This window comes from Corvus kubaryi, unplaced genomic scaffold (assembly GCF_017639235.1).
Source record: "Corvus kubaryi isolate FWS band 111438036 unplaced genomic scaffold, C.kubaryi_AGA036_p1.0 37394, whole genome shotgun sequence".
Taxonomy (NCBI): domain Eukaryota; kingdom Metazoa; phylum Chordata; class Aves; order Passeriformes; family Corvidae; genus Corvus; species Corvus kubaryi.
Window position 1 is genome coordinate 13,040,225 of NW_024581133.1, and position 22,391 is coordinate 13,062,615.

Here is a 22,391-nt window from a genome sequence, read left to right on the forward strand (position 1 = left end):
TGCCTGTCCCTGTTCCCACCCTGTGCCGGGGGCAGTGCGAGATTGACAGCAGAATCAAGGAATCCAAAGCTTCCAAAAAACTCGGGACTTCTTAACAGCAGTACTGTAGCATGGAACTGAAAGTGTTTCACTCATCCTACCTTAACCTACTAATTGTTACCTACTACACAAAGCTTCAGAACAGAAACCTAATTGCTCAAATCCTTTCTTTCCAGTTTTACTTCCTCTCCACAGGCTGAAGGTCACATGCTGTAATTTCAAGACCTACCTAATCGGCTCCATGAGATGATTGGCTTTGGATTCCCTGTGGCTACACACTCCAGTATGACAGTTTGATGAAGAGATGCTGTAATGTTTTGAGGACCAGCTATTATAGATGGTTTGTGAAAAGGCTTCAATTCTGAGGCTTTGCAGAGATAAACAAAAATGATAAAAAGTGAGCACAGCTGAACAAAACCTCAATTAATATGAAATAAAACTACTTTTTTAAAGGATGCTGAAAGTTACATTTACACAAAAGCCTTATTTCAGTAATTGTGGAAACTTACATTGAACAATATTCTAGGCACAAGATACAAGCAAGCAAAATTATTCGGACAAGTGGTTCAGGGACACCTACATCTCGTCAAGGCATCTAGGTGTTTTTGCTATACTGTAAGAAAGAATATGATGCCATTGAAAAACTCTCACATGGTAAATACCTGGAATAACACTCAGCACTGCCTCGGTGCTTTTACGTCTATTGGCTGCAGTCGTGGCAACACATCGGTAATTCCCAGCATCCTTCTGCTCAACACCATAGATCTGAAGCACTCCTGTAGGCAGAGCAGTTATCCTGCCACAGAAACAAAAAAAAAGAAATGTAGGTAAACATTCAGCCAGTGAACACCACTGTGGAATTAACTCCTTGATTTACAAACAGCCATTGCTACACTGACCTGGGAACAGCAGGCTGGAGACTCAAAAACATTCCCGATACATGACTCACCTTCCTGCCTTTCTGAACTACAGGCAGAATTCCCCCCAGCACCACCATGAGAGCAGAGGAATTTACTTTCAACAAGCAGATCTTTCTCAGCCTCAGAATCAACTATCCCAACCTTCTTTAGCCTTCTAGTACATTCATACTATTCAGGTTGGATGATTTTTACAGCAGTTTCTGATATATGGGCAAACTGGTGTACAGTTCCCAGAAACCCACCTATGGTTTCAATTTTTAGTTTCTCTTTTTTCCTTCCTTTGCATGCTGGGTATCTTAGACACGTTCAAATGGAGTTACAGGTCAAAAAGGACAGGAGTCACTTCAATGAACACAAACTGGACATGGAAAGAATCTAGCAGACAGCAGACTCTATTCTTCAAGTTAATCAGTTCATGAGACGACCCCTTGCATAGAATTTCCCTGGTATCAAGTGTTTTAATCCAATTTTCTGTATATATAATTCTTTATTGTCCCTCTAATGAAAAACAAGTTCAGCATCAATTCTTCAGTGAAAGCAACCCCACTAGTTCAGACCACTCCCAGAGCCAAAGTTCACCCATTCCGTTCCCCACTGCAATTCCTGTTCCTGAGGATGACTTGCATACAAAATTCACCAATAAGAGTTCAAAGATCAGTGATTACTGTGCAGACAATAGTGGGTGACTCTGGTCTGCACTCACAACACGTATTTAAAATTCATTAGCAACATACCTCTGACTAGCTATTTCAATAGTTGTCATGGAACTTTTTTAATGTAATGGCATTGCAAGTATTCTGATTTTCTTCTTGTAGCAGGATCAAAATGATAGCAAAGAATAAAATACATTCTAAGATGTGTAACTCTACATACCTGTCCATGATTAAAGGTAAAGTTGTTCTATTCACTTCCCATGTCACAGTGGCAGGAGGGTTTGCTGTTATTTTACAGGCAAATCGAGCTACTCCACCTTCTTGGACTTCAGTTGAAAGTGGCTGGACTTCAAATGCAGAAATGGCTAAAAATAAGAGAACATCAATTTTAACGGACTAAAGTGAGAAAAAATTCCTGGTTAAATCAAACTCTAGTTCATAGATCAACTTGTAAAAACACCCAGAAATACTTCAAATAGTCCTTTTATTTCTGTATGCAAAGAAAGATGGCTCTAACTGCCTTGTCACCTTAGCTCAATAGCATGTTTTCACTGGTTGAAGGTTTACTTAAAATAACTTTGCTTTAACCTAATTCAGTAAAAAATGTTTCAATGAAAATAAATATGACATGCTCAAATAGAATTAAGAATACAAATTGACTGGCATGCAGCTGGTAACCATATCAATTATTAGACTAACAAAGTTCAAGTTAATTCAACTAGTTTGGGACTGGCATTAAAAAATTTGACTACAATAGGAAATTTCCAAAACACCATTTGGTTCCTGACTCACTTTAATAAAATAAAGCATTTGCAGAGTTGTACAAGTTCATGTGTGGTAAGAAAAAGAAATCAAAAATTTTTTTTAAAAAATCTCAAAATAAGTTGAAGCAGGTGAGAACACTTTTATCCCAACAGTCTGAGCAGTCACCAAACTGCCTCCTGATGTGCAGAGCATCAGTGTCATTTTGAGCATCTACAACTTGAGGAGTTCACAATATTGAGCCAACTGAAGTGGGAGATCAATAGATACCCTGCAGCTAATAGACAGCTAAGAAATTGATCAGTTGTTGGATTTCCTTGCTCAAAAAATAAGGGAAAGTAATACAAAACCTGCTAACTAATTGCTTATTTACTGCTACTTACAACTAACAGAACAATTCTTCCGAAGCAACTCCTTTTGGATAACTCAAACAAATAATTTCACACACGTTTCCACCCCCAGTAACTGCAGAGGGAACAGTCTCTGTAAACTCAATGGTACTTTTTTTGTTTTTAAAAAAATCAGATTCCAATTAAATTTCTACTCCTTTATAAACAATACAGAAACATGGTTGCAATAGATAAACCAACAGCAAAAAGTTACCCATCTCTTGAATATTCAAGCTTTGTGTTTAAATAATTTCTTTATTTTACTTGTTTATTAATGGCAATAGCTTTTCATCCTATTTACTCCAACACATTTCAAAAATGCCATTCTGCATGGAGGACACAGGCAGTACTGATGCACACCAGGCATTCTACTGAGTGCTCCCCCTTCCTGTCATTTTAATGGTACAGCACAGCATTAAGAGATTAATACTGGAGTGTGAAGGAAATGTGAACTCACCTGAGTTCCCTTCCCTGCACAAATTAATTCCTAGCACAGGACTAACTACACAACTTAGAGATTCCTATTACTCATATCCCTATTTCACTTCCCAGGTGTGAATAAATCCACTTTTTTTTGCACTGCATTCCTGTAGCTGCATCAGCACTACAGGAATGAGTGTCCCTAATCATATCAGCAGTGAGAGTGTGTAGCTTCGTGAACAGACCACCCAAAGACTGTGGATAGCAAGACAACAGAACCACCTTGTACAGCAAAACCACTTGAAAGCTGTTGGAAACACATGATGCAAACACCATGGCCATTGTAAACTAGGTCTGGCACCTCAAATGTGGCTCAGACACCCAGGACACAGGAAGCAGAGATGCTCCTGGTACCCATTTTTACAGCCCAACCTGTGCTTTTGGCAGCAGGTTTACGCAGCCACAAAGACTCTTGAGTCTGTTCCCTCCCCACCCTCACTGCAGACAGAACTGTCCTCTCACCAACAGAACTAGGTTCCAATTTTTGCTCTTTTTTTCACTTTTTAGCAGTACCAGGTTCAAGAACACAAAAACCCCCACAACATGCATAAAGGTGTTACAACAGAACTCTCACATTTAAAGCCTGTTGGGGGAGACACAAAAACAGTTCTTGCCTTAAACCGATTTTCTTTTGATTACAAAGGAATCATCAGAAGTAAAAAAAGAGACACTGTAGTTTTTTGGCTATCTACAAAAGCTCAGCTGCACAAAACAGACTCAGTAAAAGGCAAATAACCTGCACATACAGCAGGTTGTTCCCATAACTCCAAACTGTCCGGATTTGCTTTGTGCTGGATTTGATGCAACCCAGCTCTCCTGTAGTCTTCCACCACAAAAGAGAGAGGAGGGGAAAAAGAAACAGGAAAAAAAGGCATCGAGATTGTCCTACTTCCTTCCCTTCTTCTTCATTCTAATTTCTCCCTACGCAAATGTGTGTTCACCTGGAGTCAGAATAATACTTCCCTAGAGCCGTTCTTAACAGACTTTCTAACAGAAAATACAGCGCTTTGCCTTCTTCATTTATTTACTGAAAGTATGATGCAGCAAACTAGACAAGTTGGCTCACATTTCAAAATAAAATCTCTAGGAATGTAATAAAGGCATAAATGATAAGAACAACCCAAACCAATGCAATGTGATGCGAGTTTCAGAGCCATCCTGTAACACAGCTGCAGCACAGTCAGCAGCATGAAAAAGGATCATTGCAACAAGGCAAGAAGATAATCATACAGTCTTATTGAAGGAAAGCTCTTTCACAGCTTTAGGAGTTTCATCTCCATTGGAACTATAAAATTGCATCCAGAATTTTCTTATATTGGTACAATTATTTAAAGGGACACAGTGAGACAACAGAAACATAATATTAGGTTTTCATTTACATATATAACAAGAATGATTTACTTCCATGCACTTGGTACATTACAGCTGAAGATGAAAGACAGAGGCGAGACTCTCAAGAACTACAAAGCAAACTGAGGGCAATTAGTATTTCACAGAACACAAAATTCCATCACAATAGCAAGCAAGAACAGGTTCAGGTACACTGTACAGAAAGTCCAGTGCAAGTTGTTAATTGAAGCTGATATATAAAGAACATTTTTCCACCTGATCAGGAACAATGTATTTTCCCTGAAAATTCATCTTTAAAGACAGCAAAAGTCACAACTATGAAGAACTGCACAAAATCTTCAGAAAAACTTATTGATGTCACTAAATGCAGTTTTAGAAACAAAAAATCCCTGCTTATCTCTCATTTAAATTTACTATTGTTTATCAGTTTAGCTCAATACTTGCTTCTTCTGTATCTTTCTTTATGCACATTTCTGGTATCTTCCTAATTCTGACTTTATTTGTTCCAGTAAAATCTGTTTTTACAAGTCTATTGCTGTCTCATGAAACCTGACCTCTTTGTAACAGGCTTATTTTCCTGGCAAACGCTGATTCCAGCTCAGAACCCCAAGAACAAGTCATTAAAGCAGTGCTGTTAAGACGCCAGAGCTCTATAAAATGGATAAGAAACAAAGTCTCAAGAGACATACCCTGCTCCCAAAAACAACCTTGCAACACAATAAATGTAAGTGCCTTTTTATTTGAGTTTTCACTCCCTCTTCTCCAGTCTATTTAATCATTTTGTTCCCAGATTTATAGCCAAAGGAAAATGATTAATGCTACTCTGAGAAGCTGATGCTCCCACTCTTTTTAACTTGCAAGATACCAAACGTTGCTTACAGAAGCAGAAGACAATTACTAGAAACTGTATTTACTTGTATAAATTCCTGAAATTTATGTGATAGGTGCATGTGTTTGTATAGTTACTTCTGAGTGTGAAGATCTTTACTGGACAGAACTGTGTGATTTATGCTATCAATGTTATCTATGCAGAGAGAAATCAGACTTCAGCTCTGGTACGAGTTCCTTCATTTACCATTGAGGCAAATATCCACAGGCTCAAAACCCAAATCATTACTTGCTGTGGCACACTGATGCAGTATGAGAGAACCACTGCTGATGCACATGGATTGAATACTATCCTGAATCATGTAAAAACCTTCTGTGTACCTAAGCAGGTTTACACGGATTTAACTATTAAGGTAAGAAAAAGTAAAACTTAAGAAGCTCATGCCTCACACCTTTTGTTTGTTTAAATGCAGCAGCCGTCCATCACTGACTTTAATTATGAAAAGAAAAAGACCGAACAAACAAGCAAAAAAAAAGCACAACACACACCCACTTCATTCCCTCCTGAAGTCCTGAAGCTTGCTGCAACACAAATCCAGTAACCTGCTCCTTACATGCTGCACTTTCTACTTAACACACTTCATGTCATTATGTGATTTTCTGAATGAGACTTCTTAAAGGCAAAAGAAATTCCAGAAACTTACATGTTGGTTACTGTTTCATCACAGCTGACTCTAGCCCAAGACTGGACTACAACTGTAAAATAAAAAACCTGTAAGAATGAAAGATAAACCCAGAATTGAAAGAGTAGGACAGTTTTCAAATAACCAGAATGCACCAAATATTGAGAACATGATAGTGATGCTCAAGTGTTTCTCAAGAGATAATGGCCACTCAGAGAGATGAACTGCTAAGGTGGAAAGAACAAAAGTGCATAATGCCATTTGTACAAGGCATGTGTTAATGCTATTGAGAATTTCACAACAGCCCTAACCCTTCAAGTGAAGCCAAGATCTTTCAATTTCTTTAAACTCTCTGGTGAAGAGGTTTCATTTGAGAAAAATAAACTTGTTAAAGTTTATTTATGTTAAAGAGAAGCTGTGGCTTTTTCCAAAGAAATAGATTTCAGGAGAGCACATGACAACTCTTCTCTTCTTGATCTAGTTTTTGTGATGTACTCTCTCTGAAACACTGTTGAAAAATCCAACAAATATACATGTGTATTACATTTTAACACCAAAGCAAATTTGCATATATTTTCTTGGAGTTTATGCAGTTTCTCAGTTCTTGTAGGAACAAGGCTTAAAAAGAGATTATAAAAGGAGTTCTGCCATGCCTTTTGGCTATATAGACACACATTTCCAATGATTTGCTGCTCAAATTACACACTTTGGTCTGGATCTGGATTTGGAATAAACTTCGTGTGAGTATATACTGACAGATCCAGACACACGGCAAGACTGCAGACTGAGCTCTTCTCCTCATTTCTGAACAGGCATTTGGAGTACACAGTGCTGGGGCTGTCATCAAGTGATATAATTGGTGAATCTCTCCTGAGTTTCCCAAGAGATGCTAGTAAAAATTAAGTGTTTTGGAGCTGAAGTTCTGCTTACAATACACAGTTCAGATACAGTTCACAATACAGCAATATGGGTAAAGATTTTCATAACTGTAAGTGAAAGGGGATTACTGTGAAAGGGCATCCTGTATGTGCTACTGCACAGTGATTCCTTACACTCACTCTTAAAACTTTAACCAAGTGTTGTTTGACCTAGAATTAGTATTTTTACAATGTGATGCATAAAAATGAGAGATTTCAGGAGAAAAAGAACCTGACCTGTAAGGAAAGATGAAAAGAGCCAGGATCTGATTAGCTCTGGGAAAGGAAACTCAAGAGAGAAGTGATAGTCTTACCGATTAATGAGAGTCATTGCTCCCTGTTCTCCCTAATACTTCTTTGTATATTTGTAAGAACAGAAAAAGCAAGAAGAGGTTTTAACTCCAGCATGGGGAGCTCAGGTGAGGTTGCTGAATGGAAATGTACTGGTACGGAGCAGGCAAATAAGGGAAGCAACTGCATCTGCAAAGACGATCTCACTCTGTCTGCACAGGCATCTTCCTTCTTCTAATGGCTATTATTTAGGAACGGAGTTCCATCTGTAAGAGGAAGTGATATCATCCAGAACACATTTGGCCCTTTCAGGCACAAAGGAAAAGTGTCAGTTCATTCTGACTGTTATAAAAGACTGTAATTCAAACAACATAATGGCATTCCTATAAATTACCAGAGATTTAAGTCCTCTGATAAACTGCAAGTGTGACTTTTTCACTAAAGTCAGCTGTTATTTTTAATTTCGGCCAGAATGGTTAGAAAAATACACTTTTTCTATAACCCTGCATTTTAAAGAGATATTCTGAAATTGCATGTTTTTGTACTACTATTGGCTAAAACTTCAGTTTAATATACTTAGTTTTAATTAATAACCAAACCAGGCTGAAGCCTGATACTTAAACTCAATTGGAACAAAATTAATTGCTTTTTTCCCAAAAAAAAAAAACCAAAATCAGATGCACCACTAAATAAATAAATAATCAGATAAATCATCCAGGCTGCTGACATCACTGCCCACATGTTAGGAACTCAATGAAAATTCTGGAGAATGCTGTATCAGGTGCTTAACTTATTACGCTAGAATTTAAAAACTGTATTTTTCCTTCTCTGTATCAATAATCCCTGGCAGTAATGCTATCTCACATTGACATGTTAATGAGTTGTGCTAACCTAACAAAAAGTAACTGATAGCAATAAAACAACTAAACAACTCTTCTCTCCTTCTCCCCAAGAAAATAAAACCAGGGAGGGGACTGCAGTTCATATGCCTTTTCTCATATAACTCAAGGCTCTCAAGGTGGTTGTTCTTCTCACTTGCATGCTGAGAAACACCTGTAGGAGGGAAAATGGGAGGAGAATAATGACCCATCCTGTTCCACCCCCTGTGTAGCTGCAGGAGAGAAGAGCAGAATACTGCACGTTATCCTTATCCAGTGCACAAGGAAGTCCTGATTACAGGTTGAAGCTCCAACACCAGTACCCACAGATTTTAATGTCCTTGAACTAACCCAGGCCCAACCACATCTTCAGTCCCAGAAAGACCTATAACTCCAACAGCCTTTCAAACAAGCTTTTCCAGACAATTTCACTTCTAAAGGTAGCATAAATTTTAAAGGATTAATGAACCAGTTCACCACAGTTTTAAAATCCATACGTGTGTGTGTGCATACATAGCATAACTGCAACAGATAGAAAAACCAGTCTTTAAGCTATCTCACTTCACCTCACTGATACCTTAGGAAAAGCTGTGCTAGAATGGCACCTTGTACACTCTAATCCCAAACTAAACTAAATCCTTTTAATGTGCAACAAGGAGATTGCTGCTATTAATCCCTGGATTTTAGGTACTAACACTAAACTGTTAGACATGACTTTAAAATCAGTATTCGCTCGAGTTGCCTGGCAGCGTGGTCATCTTGCTAAAGGGCATTAATTTTACCTGTTTCCCAGCTTCCTATTTTAGCTTTAATTCCTGCCTTTCCTTTGTTCTATCAAGCTGGTTACTACAAACTCACTCTTAGAAAAAAGGCAGGATAGACAGACCTAAGACTACATGACAGATACACATTGGTTTGCCATGACTGCGACATGTAATTTCTCAATATGAAAAGGAAAATAACTTTCCTGGAAAATCTAAAGGTTGCACATAAAAAGTGGGGGGAGGGGCAGGAGGAAATGACACCCAATTCAGATATTATGTAACAGAAGAGAAATATTTGAAGGAAGAAAGAAAAACAAGAGATCAAATCAAACAGCAGCCTTGAATTACTAATATCAAATCCAAGGAAGAAAATCCTTCCCTTTAGTATGAACACTGTAGCAGCAGTTTTAAAGATGATAGTTCAGAATTGCATTGAAAAAGGAGTCCAGACTCAAACTATTACCTTAAAATTAAATAATAGGGAAGTTAAATGAGACTGAAACTGCCACATTGATTTGACACGATCAATAATTGATATGGGACACCTATTAATCTCTCTACCCCACAGATTTTTTTACCCATTTGCCATTTAGTATTTCCTAGCAGTCATTTTAACACTTCAGAGAACGTGGACCAGAATTACCATCAGTACAGAACACAATGATATTCTACACTAATTGTTCCGATGCTTTGGAAAACCCTGAAGAGTGGGAAATTACAGAACTGCATTTTTATGAGCTTCTATCTTAATACTACAACTTGGGTTCCTGAAAACACAAACCTAAACAATAATAATAATAATTTTTAAAAAGAAATAAAAACGTCCAAATATTGCAAAAAGCTAACAAAATTAAAAACCCCATTTCTACAGCATGAAAGACACAAGCACAGAGTATGAGCCAGGTTTGGCCATGAAAATTGACATTCCCTTTAGACAAAACTGATCCTTCACACCATGTGCTCCTCATGTTTCAGTTCACGGAATAGTACTGTTGTATCTGAGGAGCAAATTTTTCTGGAGCATTAGCCTGCAAAACCCTTTCAAAATCACATTCTGAATTTGGAAGGACCAGAAAATGCTCTGCACATAGGGGTAATTACAGAAAGCTTTCACTGATAAATACCAAGAAGATCCCGGATGAGGTGATGAGTGAGGATTTGGGCCATCTGCCCTTTCTGCTACTCTCAATTCATTACTTCTGCTCTGGACAAATCTTCTCCAAGGCCCTGACTGCTCAGCTAAAGGCTGAGCTCCTTTGCACAGCTTACTGCAGTTTGCCTTCAACATACTGCCAGCCAGTTTGGGAAACTGCTCTGCTAAAACTTATGGTCACCTTATTGCAAAAACTTTTACTCCAAGCCTACCACATACTTACTTCCACACTAAACTAAACAATGAGAGAGAAAAGCAATAGAGAAAGTAGTGTAAAAAAGGAGGAAACAACGGTATGGTCTAATTTGTCATTTCCTCTCTCATATTCTTGCCAACTTGCTGGCAGGTATCTAAGAAGTGAAATGTTTAGACAATGGTTTCCAAACTAAGATGCAGATCACCAGGCATTACCTGCCAATCTCCAATAAGAAGGGAGAAAAGAAATAATTAGCCTCGTATACAAAACCCATACTTATAAAATACAAAGAAAACTGTTTCTTTGTGCATTAAAATCTCTGTACAGCAATGCCCAAAGTTTCTGCTTAAAAAAAAAAAAATTAAAACCTGCCCATTCAGAAATTACCCACTACTTTTCTGGTACTGAAGAATGCTATAATCCAAAGGCAGTGAAATGGAGAAGCAAAGAGGTCAACAGCCTGAGCACCCTTGAACAAAAGTTCCCTTGGAGATGTCAGCTGCAATCTCATTTGTTTCCTCTAACACTTTCAGGTCCCTCTGCTCCTTTCTTTAAAGCTCTTAATTCAGTGGCTGACGAATGATCATTTTAAAAATCCCTGTACAGGAATAACCAAGTCTGAATTTGTCCACTGAAGATCACTAAGCTCTCCATCATTTGGGCTGGGACTAGATTCTATAAAAGTGCTTATGGCCACACACAGGCAGTTTTCGCCACCAGCTTCTCAAAGTTAAGACCAGTCTGCAGTTTCATACATAGTATTTTCTCTTCCTGAAAACCTGGAAGTCAACTAGGCTATTCCGGACTAGGTTTTTAGGGAAATGTACTCATTTATCCTTTCTTTCCTACACTATATCCTTATTCCTTCATTCTAACAGTATCCCTAGAAAGTAGGAAAATATATTGTCTTCTCCACTGTCCTGGTTTCAGCTTAAAACCATGACATCCACATAGAGAATGGAAGTTTTGTGAGCAAGTTTCTGATCTATTCCAGTGCAGAAAATCAAGAGAAGAGGACTCAAATGCATGCATGTTGAAGACAGGAAAGGAGAAAAACCTCAAAAAGTTAAGAAAAAATACCTCAACACCATCACAATACATCAGGAATCTCTCTGATATTGATCAATTTTTCCAAGGATAAAAGCAATAATTTCTTCTTAGGATATACTGTACTTTAAGAAAGATGCTCTTTTCTTTTGCTGAACAGGCAGCACTAAATTTTGGAAAGTGTTAACCTTAGCAACAGAAAGAGTTCATAGTCAGCATGTCCACTCTGTATGTTATGGGAAAAAAAAAATCTCAAAACAGTTGAAGAAAATTGGCTCCTCCGAAGTGGATAATCACCCATCAAAAAGTTCTCTTCAATGCAGAAGCACATATGCAGGAACAGAAAGGTACAATTTGACAAGGTGACTGTTCCCTCCTCACTTCTTCAAATTCCTGGAACAGACTCAGAGGTTGTTATCCATGACATAATAACATAATTGTGACAATAAATGGGATCCTGGGCAGCAGCAATGCACTAGAGAAAATAACAGAAGGATCCTCACTTACAAACTACCAACCCATGAACACCTTATTTTACAGTTTGTTCTCCTGCCCATCAGGTGCTCTTAGAGCAGCACTGAGATGAGAATCCACAACTGCAATGCAAGGCCATGCATCAGAATTCCCAATCTGTGAAGGAAGAAAGTACAGGATAATACACCTAGGTCTTTCTATTTTACTTTGGTAGGAGCAGCTACTGATACTGCAACAATGCCACTCTTGCAGCTACATGCAAGCTACTCACATGACTACACATATTGCCTTACTACATCTGAATAATTTGATAGGAGGGAAAAAATATACCACTACCACCCATACCAATAAAAGCAGACAAACATATCACCTCAGGAGTTATCACTAGCACTGTTTTAAAGGAATTAAAATCTTGAGGCTTTGAAATATGTGCCTCTATATATTCAACAGTTTATTGATGGTGTGACTAACATTCCTTACCGAGCCATGTAAACAAGCATGAGAGATTTGATCTTTCCACTTTTGAAGGCATCCCAGCTGGGGTTTTCCCTTCTCAGTCTATCTATCATCCAGGCGACAGTGTGTGGCCACAGAAGGCACAATAAATGCTAATGCACTTATCAAGGAATTCCCCTCTGCTCTTCTGCAGACAAGAAGCATAGGAAATAGGAGAGAAAAGGCACACAGTAAGCCACATTAACCAGCTTCAAAGCTGTTCTACTTGTGTGGCTGCATGCATTCAGTAGAAAGAACACACCACTTTCTCCCTTGCAAGGACTGACTTCCTTCAGCAGTTTGCCTAGTGATTGCCTTCTAGTATCTATGCTTAATCCCACAGATGCCTTTCTTTGGAGTTGCTGCCATTCTGTGAAGAATTAGTTCTGCTTAATAGCCCAACTGTTGCATGGGGAGCATCCAGCACAGTTTTGCACTTTACAACATGAAGACAAGGATCAGAACACAAGCAGGATTTTGCAACAAAAGACATGCCCCTTCACAACTAACCTAATCTGGCATCCAAAAAGAAAAACCAAAAAAAAAAAAAAAACCCCACAAAACAAAAATAATGAAACAAAAATAGAACATTAAAGATTTAAAGATTGACTGCTATGGTTCTAAAGTTCCTCAAAGAACAAGAAAAATTTAATAATCGCTCAGTGCAACACAGAAAAGACAATTTTAGCACTTTGCAACAAGAGTCTGCAGCACTGCAAGCATAAATCTGCACCATTCTGACCAATGACTTTCACTGCAGATGCCAGCAGAAGGGTAAAACCTCTATTTATCAGTCTTGTATCTCTAAAAATGAATAAATGCTATTCCTGGCTAAAATAAAACTAGACCCAAAGTAGAGTGCAAAACCCACTCTTCACCTCACCCTGCCTAGCTCATCAATCAGAGGAAGCACCACAGAGCACATCCCAGGCCAGGAGCAGGGCCCCACACATTCCTCTGCTGCACCGCCCACCACTGCGCCTTCCCTCACATCTGGGGGAAGGCAGAGAAAGGGGTTTCATTTCATACAGTGGCAAACTGACACCATCCCCATATGAATGAGTGTAAGTTGATATGGTGGTGCTGTTAAGTCTCCAGACTGTCAGAAATTATATTCCTGAGAGATAGGAGCACTCTCCATTTTTTGCTTACAGTGTTTCAGGATCAGCAACCCAGGATGAAAGACAATTTCACTGCAAAATGCTGAGCAGGGGTGCTGGGAATTCAAGCCCTTCAGCCCCCTCTCCAAATGTCAACATTTCGTCATTCCCACAGGGAAAGGAAAGAAGAAATGCCTCCACTTTCAAGGGCCAAATGCCTGCAGCTCATTTCCCTGTCACCAAATGCTCCACTACTGCGTTACACAGCCCAGAGATCTCACCCAAGAACAGTCTTTCAACAGAGGGTAGCAGAAAGAAAATCAGAAACAAACTTCACACAAAAAACCATGTAACAAAAGACACTGTCAGTACTACCTATTTATTGAAGCAACTTAAATCCTCTAATTAGACACTTACCTGAAAAATTCTGGAGGTAGGGGAGGGGGAAGTATTTACAACTCTTGCAATTTTCACATGAAACAAAGTAGAAGTGCAACCAGATAAAAATTATATTGCCTTCAATGTCTTTAGAGGAAGTCACCTTGCTATGGCTATTGACTGCTTGGGTGGGAGGCAATTGTTGGACTCTTGGATTTCCAGTTTGCCCAGTCACAGCACAACTAAACAGCCATGTTCTACTAAGTAGGTAATACATCTAGTTATTAGAATACTTTTTTTTCCCAATACACAATGACAACCCATTTTTCCTTTCCATGATTTTTAAAAGCTCATTATTTGTCTCTGACTCAAGGCCATGAATCAAAGCCACCAGGGAAGCACTGAGGGAAGTGTTATCTGGAGCCCAGAGAAGCTGTTATCACCATCTCAGACATCCTACTCCAGCCTGAAACAAGTAAGTCTCAAGCAAGGGGACTGATCCCTGGGAAACACAGCTGCTGGCAGGAAAGGAATACTACCAGGCCTCCATGAAAGAAGGCTGCCTATTCAACAGGTGTTTTACTTTTCCCAGATTTCTGACACATATGTAGAGGTGTATGACAGAGAAGCGTTAGCAAGGTTAGATTATCTCAGATTTCCATCTTCCCTCGTGTTCTTAAGATAGTTAAGCCATTCATTTATCTTGACAAATACAAAATTCTCCCTTTTCCCCAAAAAAAGAGGGAGAGAAAAGAATACAACAGATCAAGCTTTACTGTATTTTCTTCTAAATTATGCACTTGTACTTCCATCAGCAGAAGTAAAACACCTTGGCCTGAAGCCAATCAGAAATCCCTCATAATACGTTCAATAAGCCAAATCAAAACAATTCATAGCTTATGAGAGTGGGGAAAAGAAACTTGAAGGTCGTATTTCATCTGCTGCAGCTCATCATGTTCATTCAAACAGAGGCAGGAGGTTAACTGGCCGGATCTGCTCTCTAATGCCTGTTATTTCCAGTGGAAGGAGCTAAGCAAGGACGTGCTTTGCTCAGTACTTCGTGAAGAGGACCAGCAAGAAAATCCTAATTTTCTTGGAAACACAACCCAGCTGGAGGTCAAATGGACAGAGGAGCCTGGCAACACACCAAAGCTGAAACACACCTCCCTAGTGCAAATCCAAGTTGGTTTTTTGTACGTATTAGTTATAAAACTGAAAACATGATTCAGGTTTCATAATGTATGGAAACAGCTTCCTTGTTTTACAAGAAAAGGCATTCTAAACCAGCAGAAGAAAACAGCTCTCCTGAGCATTTAGAAAATGCTGAGTTTGTGCAAGAAACAACTGTTAGAGGTGAAAACAGGGACTAGATAGATAATACTAGGGTCTAACCTCAGCTTTACCATTGCCTGTGTTGTCTGGAGGAAAGTAATTTATTAGTTTGGTTCTGTAGAATTTACTCTCTTCTCACTTTTCCCTTCATCCAAAACAGAGGTAACACACTAATCTTTTACTTATTTGAGGCTTCCCTGGATTGCTTAAAACCATATACAAGAGGTAGAAACATCAATACTCATATATCACACATATTAAATCTAAGAGTGAGATTAATAATAATTAATATTCTTAACTCTGACATATCAGCAAATCACAAAAATCTATGAATTTTTGGGCAGAAACATAGTGGGGTGGACAAGTCACAGAAAGGACAGGGGGAAACAACAACAAACAAACAAAACAAAACAACCCTATTGCACTGATGGAATTGAAATTATCTGTCCCTCTACATGAGCACCACACTGCACTGATAAACTAAATCTCTCTTTGATTGAAGGCCGAATTAAAACGGAGCAATGCAGGAACTCTTCTGACCCAAAAGTAATCCACTCAATCATATAATGCATCCCCTTCCTTTTAGTAAAATGAATAGCCCTCCATAGAACCTTTTTCTTCCTTGACAAGTCCTTGACAGAAGAATGTGAATCTGGACAGTTAAATGAATCAATCACCAGCTGCTAGTCTAGGGCCAAGATGGTGAGCCGAGGGGCCTGCCAGAGTTCACTGACCACTGGTCAAAGCAGGACAAAGGCTTTGCCTCTATGAATAGTCTGCTCCTGGGATACAAAGGTCACTTAGCTGCCTTGGAAACGGTCCCCTTTGGTTATTTAAAGTTCTCAGGCTATTCTGCCACAGATTATATTGTTTCAGGTGGTCACCATCTTTCCCCATCACAAGTTTGTGAAAGGCCGGGCAACCATTATTTAGATAAACAGAAGACAATGGTGAACATTGCAGAAACTAAATAGTGAGAAAAGGAACAATTAAAATACATAAAAATAATGCTTTACACTTCCCCATAATTCCAGCTTCTGAACAGGCCTGTGAAAAACATCCTCAGAGAAAGAAGGTCCCTGCACCCAAAGGTACAGATCCCCAAGAGGATCCAGGTGTACATGCTGCACTGAAGGCACATGGTCTTGAATACTTCACTGCTTTTGAGATTCTTTATATAAATGTATCAGGAGAAACAACAAAAATAAAAAAGAAAGGAAAAACAACAACAACACACCACCCCAAGTACTGGGGCTTTTCTCTAGTCACGACTGCACAGCTGTATTTCCAAAAATCTGTCCTATGGCTCAACATAAGACCTTGTAGCCTAACAAGAAGGTGGTAGTCCAGGCTATGTGGGGGAGTAAATACTTCAGAGAAGAGACAGAGCAGATAAAAGAGGAGGTGAAACCCACAGGTGCCATCTCCTCCACAGCACTGGAGCACACAGTCCTGCCTGGCACCTCAAAATAGCTCTTCTTCTCTGCACCAGCAATAAACCCAGTTTTCATCTCAGTCAGATGGCAGAGTAAAGTTTGTACTGACAAACACCAGAGAGTGTATAGATGAGCATATGTGTATATATATATATAAAAAATACTACTTGAGCATTATTATTATCAAGTTAAAGTTATTGCTAATACATGCTCAGATACCACATTTTGGTTGAATCAGAAAGTTCTGACAAATCTATTTGTTTAAGAAGTTGCCACACCTCTGTTACAAATCTTTTTTTCATGACATCCTGTCCATATAAAACTCTAATACTTTCAAGCATATTTATTTCTTTTTTTTGTGTTACATACATCATTAGATAAATGAAGCCAATCCCTAAATTTTCCCACTCACACATTCAATATACCTGTCTCTCACATGTGTGTATACACACACAACGAAAATTTTCAAGCCCAAATGCTCAGAAGTTGGGAAACTGAAGAAATGAAGCTGTTTATGTAACTGATTTGCTCTGTTTATATACATGCTTTAGGAAACAATACAACTGCACAATCCACTTCCCCCACTATTCACAGCACCAAATGAATGGTGCTCACATAATGAGCATCTATTCAATATTTTGTTTTCTCCTCTCTGTTCAGTGTGTGGCCTCATTCCTTGTTTATTACACTCTGTTAAGCATTGCCCTGAACAGAGTTACCAACTTCCCTATGGCCTTTCCTGCTGGGCTGTGCACTACAGTTCTTCACAAATGTTACTGCATCCACTTTCACAACACCTTGAGATTACGTTCCATTATTAATTTAATTTTACTGTTGGGTATGGACAAACATTTGGATGCGGACTGAAATATTCACTAAATTTAGACGTCCAAGACATGACACTGATCCTTCACAGCACTCCACGTGTTGCAATCATGGACAGCTCCCCCAACTTGTTGCAGCTCCAACTGATCAAACCTCAGAATCTCGTATCAAATATCAAGGCCATAAGGAACACATAATCAAAGACTTCCCATGAAAAGTAGGGACACGTGGGCTCATGTCACATATTGCAGAAGCTTCTGGCTGAAGCAGCAATGCATTTTTAATACTCTAAAGATCCCCTGACTAGATTATTTTTTGTCTTTCTGAAGTTCCCAAGGGAAGTTCAGGCCTCCTGGGTACACTTCCCACGTCCTGAAAGATCAGCTGCTCAGATGGGCACACTCTCTTGAGTCAGTCTTTGGCAGATTCCCGGTCCTCTTCCACTCCAATCTTGTACCCATGGCAGTCTCCAAACTGAGCCAAGCCCAGATCCCCTCACTCCACAAGATTCTCCTCAGCACTCGCCTCTTCCCACCAATACCCTTCCTGACCTCTAGACACATGATACCACTCACACCTCCACCTCACCCCCTTCCCCTCCCAAACTTCCTCTCCAGGTAATTAGAGCATTGTTTCCAGCTTTCGAAGCCAGCTGGTTTCTCCAGGCAGTGTTAGATCACACTTCAGCTCCTCATTAATGCAGGACAGGAAAAAAAAGCAAGTCTACATCTGTCCGGGACTGCTTAGAGGGAAAGCCCAACTTGGTGTTCACAAGCAACATGCTCAGCACAAGCAGCACCTTCTGTGTCTCTAGCTAGTCAAGCTGAGTAAGGTTGTGTGAACATTTGCCAAAAAACCAAAAAAGTTTGAGATTTTTCCTCAGAACTTACAGGACAACCAATTCTAGTCATAGCAACAACAAAAGCTACTTCCAGACACAAAGACCACTTCCCCAACAAGTTCCATGTCTCTGTTCCCTAAGCAGACATCCCCATGCTGTCCTGGCGAAAAAAAGAGAAAACACAGAAAACAGTTTCATCTTAGATTTGCTCAAGGCAACAGGATAAACAGCCCTGATTAAAAATACTGTATTAGAAAAATTTAAAAGTAAAGAGATGGATGCTTGCATGACAAATTTCTATCCAAAAGGTTAACATGTCAGAAAATTAGCAACAACAATTCTACAATATAAATATTTGGTAAATTTAAGAGCAGAGTGCCACTAGCTCCCTTAGAATAAGATCATCATTTGCACACACACACAAAAATAACAGAGTAGAAGAAAAGTCTAACACGATAGTTTTTTTGCAAGAATCATGATTAAAAGCTTTTTTAAAAATCATGATTAAAAGATTAATAGGCTTCATCTCTACTATGCAAAAATAAAGGCTGGCAGCTGATTCTTTCTTGGGGCAGGCGATGGGGGGACTTTTTATGCCTTCTTAGAAAATCATGGGGTGTTCTTCCCATTGATAGAACTCTAGGCTCTGCTATTCAGAAACATCCTTGCTAAGAGGACTATAGCCAGCCATGCTAACAATTCAAACCTATGGCACCTTACCTAGCACAAATATTTTAATTATTTTAAATCAAAGTAACACCCTGCTGAGGTTACCTTCAACTGCTATGTCTTGAGAGGGTCAGAGCTAATCTACCAGTTAGTAGCTGCCAGAAACAGAAGACAAGCTCTTCCTAGAGAGTCCCAAAGCCCCACTACTCCTGCCTACTTACCTCTAGCAAACTAGTGGACTGATTAAACTTCTTTATGTTTCACTGCAATTTCTTTTTTTAGTAACTTCATGTTTACATCATGAGAGGACTTTCATATCTAGTACAGACGAAAAGCTCCACGGGCTACTTACTACTAATGAAGGTCATTAAAGAAAATGTCAACATTATAAACATTCATCTAAACACAAAGCACAGATTTCGAATGTGCTTCATTCTCTCAGCAGGATCTGCTCTCAGGATCTCCTCTGGCATATCAAGTATACACAACGCTAAAAGGAAAGAAATACTGTTTTTAAACTGACGTGTAATAAAATTCTTCATGAAAAATATTTATTGTGTTCTCAAAACTGACCATTTTCAATTAAATTTCTGACCATAAAGGAGTCTAATATACTACCATGTGCTCCATAATAATACCTATTAGCAGGTTAGATATGTTGCCTTTTATGTATAGAGTTTCCTGCAGTCATTTTATGATAGATAATATAGGAGTTCCTTTAATATGTATAGTTTTTATTATTATTGTGTATTTATCTTAAATAAATCCATGCAAAACCAGTAATTACATAGAGGGGGGAAGGGAGGATAAAGCCCTGTTTAGATTTCAGGGATTCACCATCTGAAAGCTTTTATTCTTCCACAGTGAAGGAAAGTTATGACCTTTGACATGTGGCCATGGTGCCAAAGAAACTGCTCATAAATGTGTGTCAGTAAAGAAGCAGAAATCAATAAATTCATTTAATCCAGTGAACTATTATGTAGTGAGACACAATATATTTTCAAGAGCCAACTGTTCTACTCTTTCTCTCAAAAGACAAAAATTTTATGTAATGGATTTTTTGGGTATTCAATTTTTTGATGGTATCTTAGACCCTTTAATAAATATTTTGGTTAGTTATGGCACAATTTGTTAGTCCATTCATATCTGTTTGAAAGATCCCTGATACAGCTGGATCCAGGTAGCACAACAGGAACACTAGAAGGCAGGCAGATATCGTATTAACAGCCTCTACCATTACCAGAGATAGCTATCCCACAGGAGTCAAACACTGGCAGGTGTTAAAAGTGTGTATTTTTTTCTATACTGGGTGGTCAAAAGCAGAAAAAATTGTTCATCATTCCAAACAAAGTAATTTCAGAAGACCAAACAAAGCACTGCTCTACACTATTAAAAGGCTTTCAGCAATGCATTTGGTCACTTACAAAACACTATGAGACTCAGCAACAAGCAACATTGGGTAAAGATTATGACCATTAAAAACAAGTACTAACTGCCCCGTGCTGGGAATGTCACAAAACTCCCATCAATGCTACCAAGAATTCCGCAGTTAATTTCTTATATGCTGTGGGATAAAATTGAGCTGCCTTCCTGGCACAGACTGGCTGAACTAATAAAAGCAAGATCCACTTTCAACCTCTATTGAAGATCAATGATAAATCTGCTTGCAAACTGCAAGGCTACAGGGCTGTTTGCATAAATAAGCATTGAAAGCAAGAGGGGAAAAAAGAGCTGGTCATATGCTCACTTAGGCTTTGGGAGAGGAGGTGGGGGAAGGAAGTTTCACCCTTGTAATTTGGGACATGCTATGTACAAAGTTTCTCCTCAGGCAAATTGACAGAGTCGTGCCAGAACTCCCAGAGAATATTTCCAGTTAACATCAATTTACCGGATGTCACAGACAAGTTTAATGAACAAAATGATAAATGTCTGTCAATGGCTTCATAAAGTCAACGAATTCTCGCTACAAAGAACATACATAATGCACAGCTCTGCCTGAGGCACATGTTACAGTTATTAGAGGTTTACTAGAGATCTTGATGTGGACAGGGAAATGGTAATTTAATAATTTACACTAGTTAATTTGCTGATAAGTCATCTAAGCAATTTATTAATATGTTCAAGATTGTATAAGCAGGAGTAAGCATTTAAAATTCTTCTGCATGTTCAAAGACTTTAAGGTTTCTTTTAAAAGATAACAGGTTATTTGCAAACTTCCAGCTGTAACAAGTTGTAAAGCAAAAAACAATACTGTGTAACACTGAACTGTTTTTATTGTACATTATTGCAATGGTTATTAAAACAGCTTTTTCTTAATCATAATTATTGTCTGATTTTAAGTGAAAGACAGACCACCTGAGACAAGATATTATAGTTCTGTGGAATCATTTTTACCTCATCTAAATTTGGGGTCAAAACTGACCTCAAAGTATCTTATGACACTTCCCTCCTCTGCCACAGCTGTGAAAATAAGCTCCACTGGAAAACAGCACCTCCTTCCAGTCATCAGACAGGAATAAGGAAGGAGGGGTCACCAGAAGCAGTTTTGCAGATCCAAAACAATGATATAGCACATATGTGACATTTATAAGAGAAAATGAAAAAACAAAAACTAAATGCAGCGAAATCAGCCTGCACCTGACATGAGAAAGAAGAAAGAGTGGGAACATGGGAGAGGACACAAATTATGAGAAAAATTTCAATGTTAGAACAGATCAGCAAATAAATGAAAAGCTTTTCTATTTGATATGTTTTCCTTTCCATTTTAAGGTGTAAAGTGTCTCTCAATACAGCTTAAAAGAGCTGGCAAACCCACTTTGTAAAATATGCTGATAGCTAACTTTTACGATTTTAGAGGGAGAAGATGGAGCCTTGCTGTTCATATGAGAAACTCATGCTGCAAAGGCTGAGATGTAAGCTGGTTTTCTAAACTTATTTTATCTTGTTTAGACTTTAATCTGAAATACCTCAAAATAGAGCCAAGAAAACCCCAGAAACCAGGTTTTACACTAGAAATTCTGATCTACTGAAATGAGAACAAACAATGTACTCAATCAATGTGATCAAGATTATTATCTGAAGATGCTAAAAATCAAATTTGAAAATATAAAATTGCTTCTGTTCAAAGAATCCTCTCCAGTTTCCAACATTCATTCATCACTCTATACAGGATGCACACCACAAGCTGTAAAGACTTAGTTTAACTTCCCCCCAGCTATGTATTAAAAGAACACCAGATGACATGCTTAACTCTTGTAATAACTTACCTCTTACTACCTCTTGTAATAAAGTACCTCTTACGCCTGGTCAATCAGGTAACTATTTCTTTTAAAACTCTCTCTCATAAGCAAATAATTTCAGAATTAAACTATTGCACCTCAGAGTTGAAGAGCAAATTTCTAACACAATTCTAGGCCAAGGTAAATTATTGCTATTATTAAATTCTAAATCATAATTTTAACACCTTCTGAGGCTAGAGGACTAGGACAAGG

General features: G+C 38.6%; 1 protein-coding gene across 1 annotated transcript in view; it reads right to left on the reverse strand.

The window, feature by feature from the left end:
* Positions 1-22,391, reverse strand: part of PRTG (protogenin) — an 80,568-nt gene that overhangs the window by 48,820 nt on the left and 9,357 nt on the right. The window contains 3 exon segments of the mRNA XM_042039564.1: positions 269-406; positions 702-835; positions 1,833-1,977. Of these exon segments, the coding sequence (XP_041895498.1) occupies positions 269-406; positions 702-835; positions 1,833-1,977 (417 nt within the window).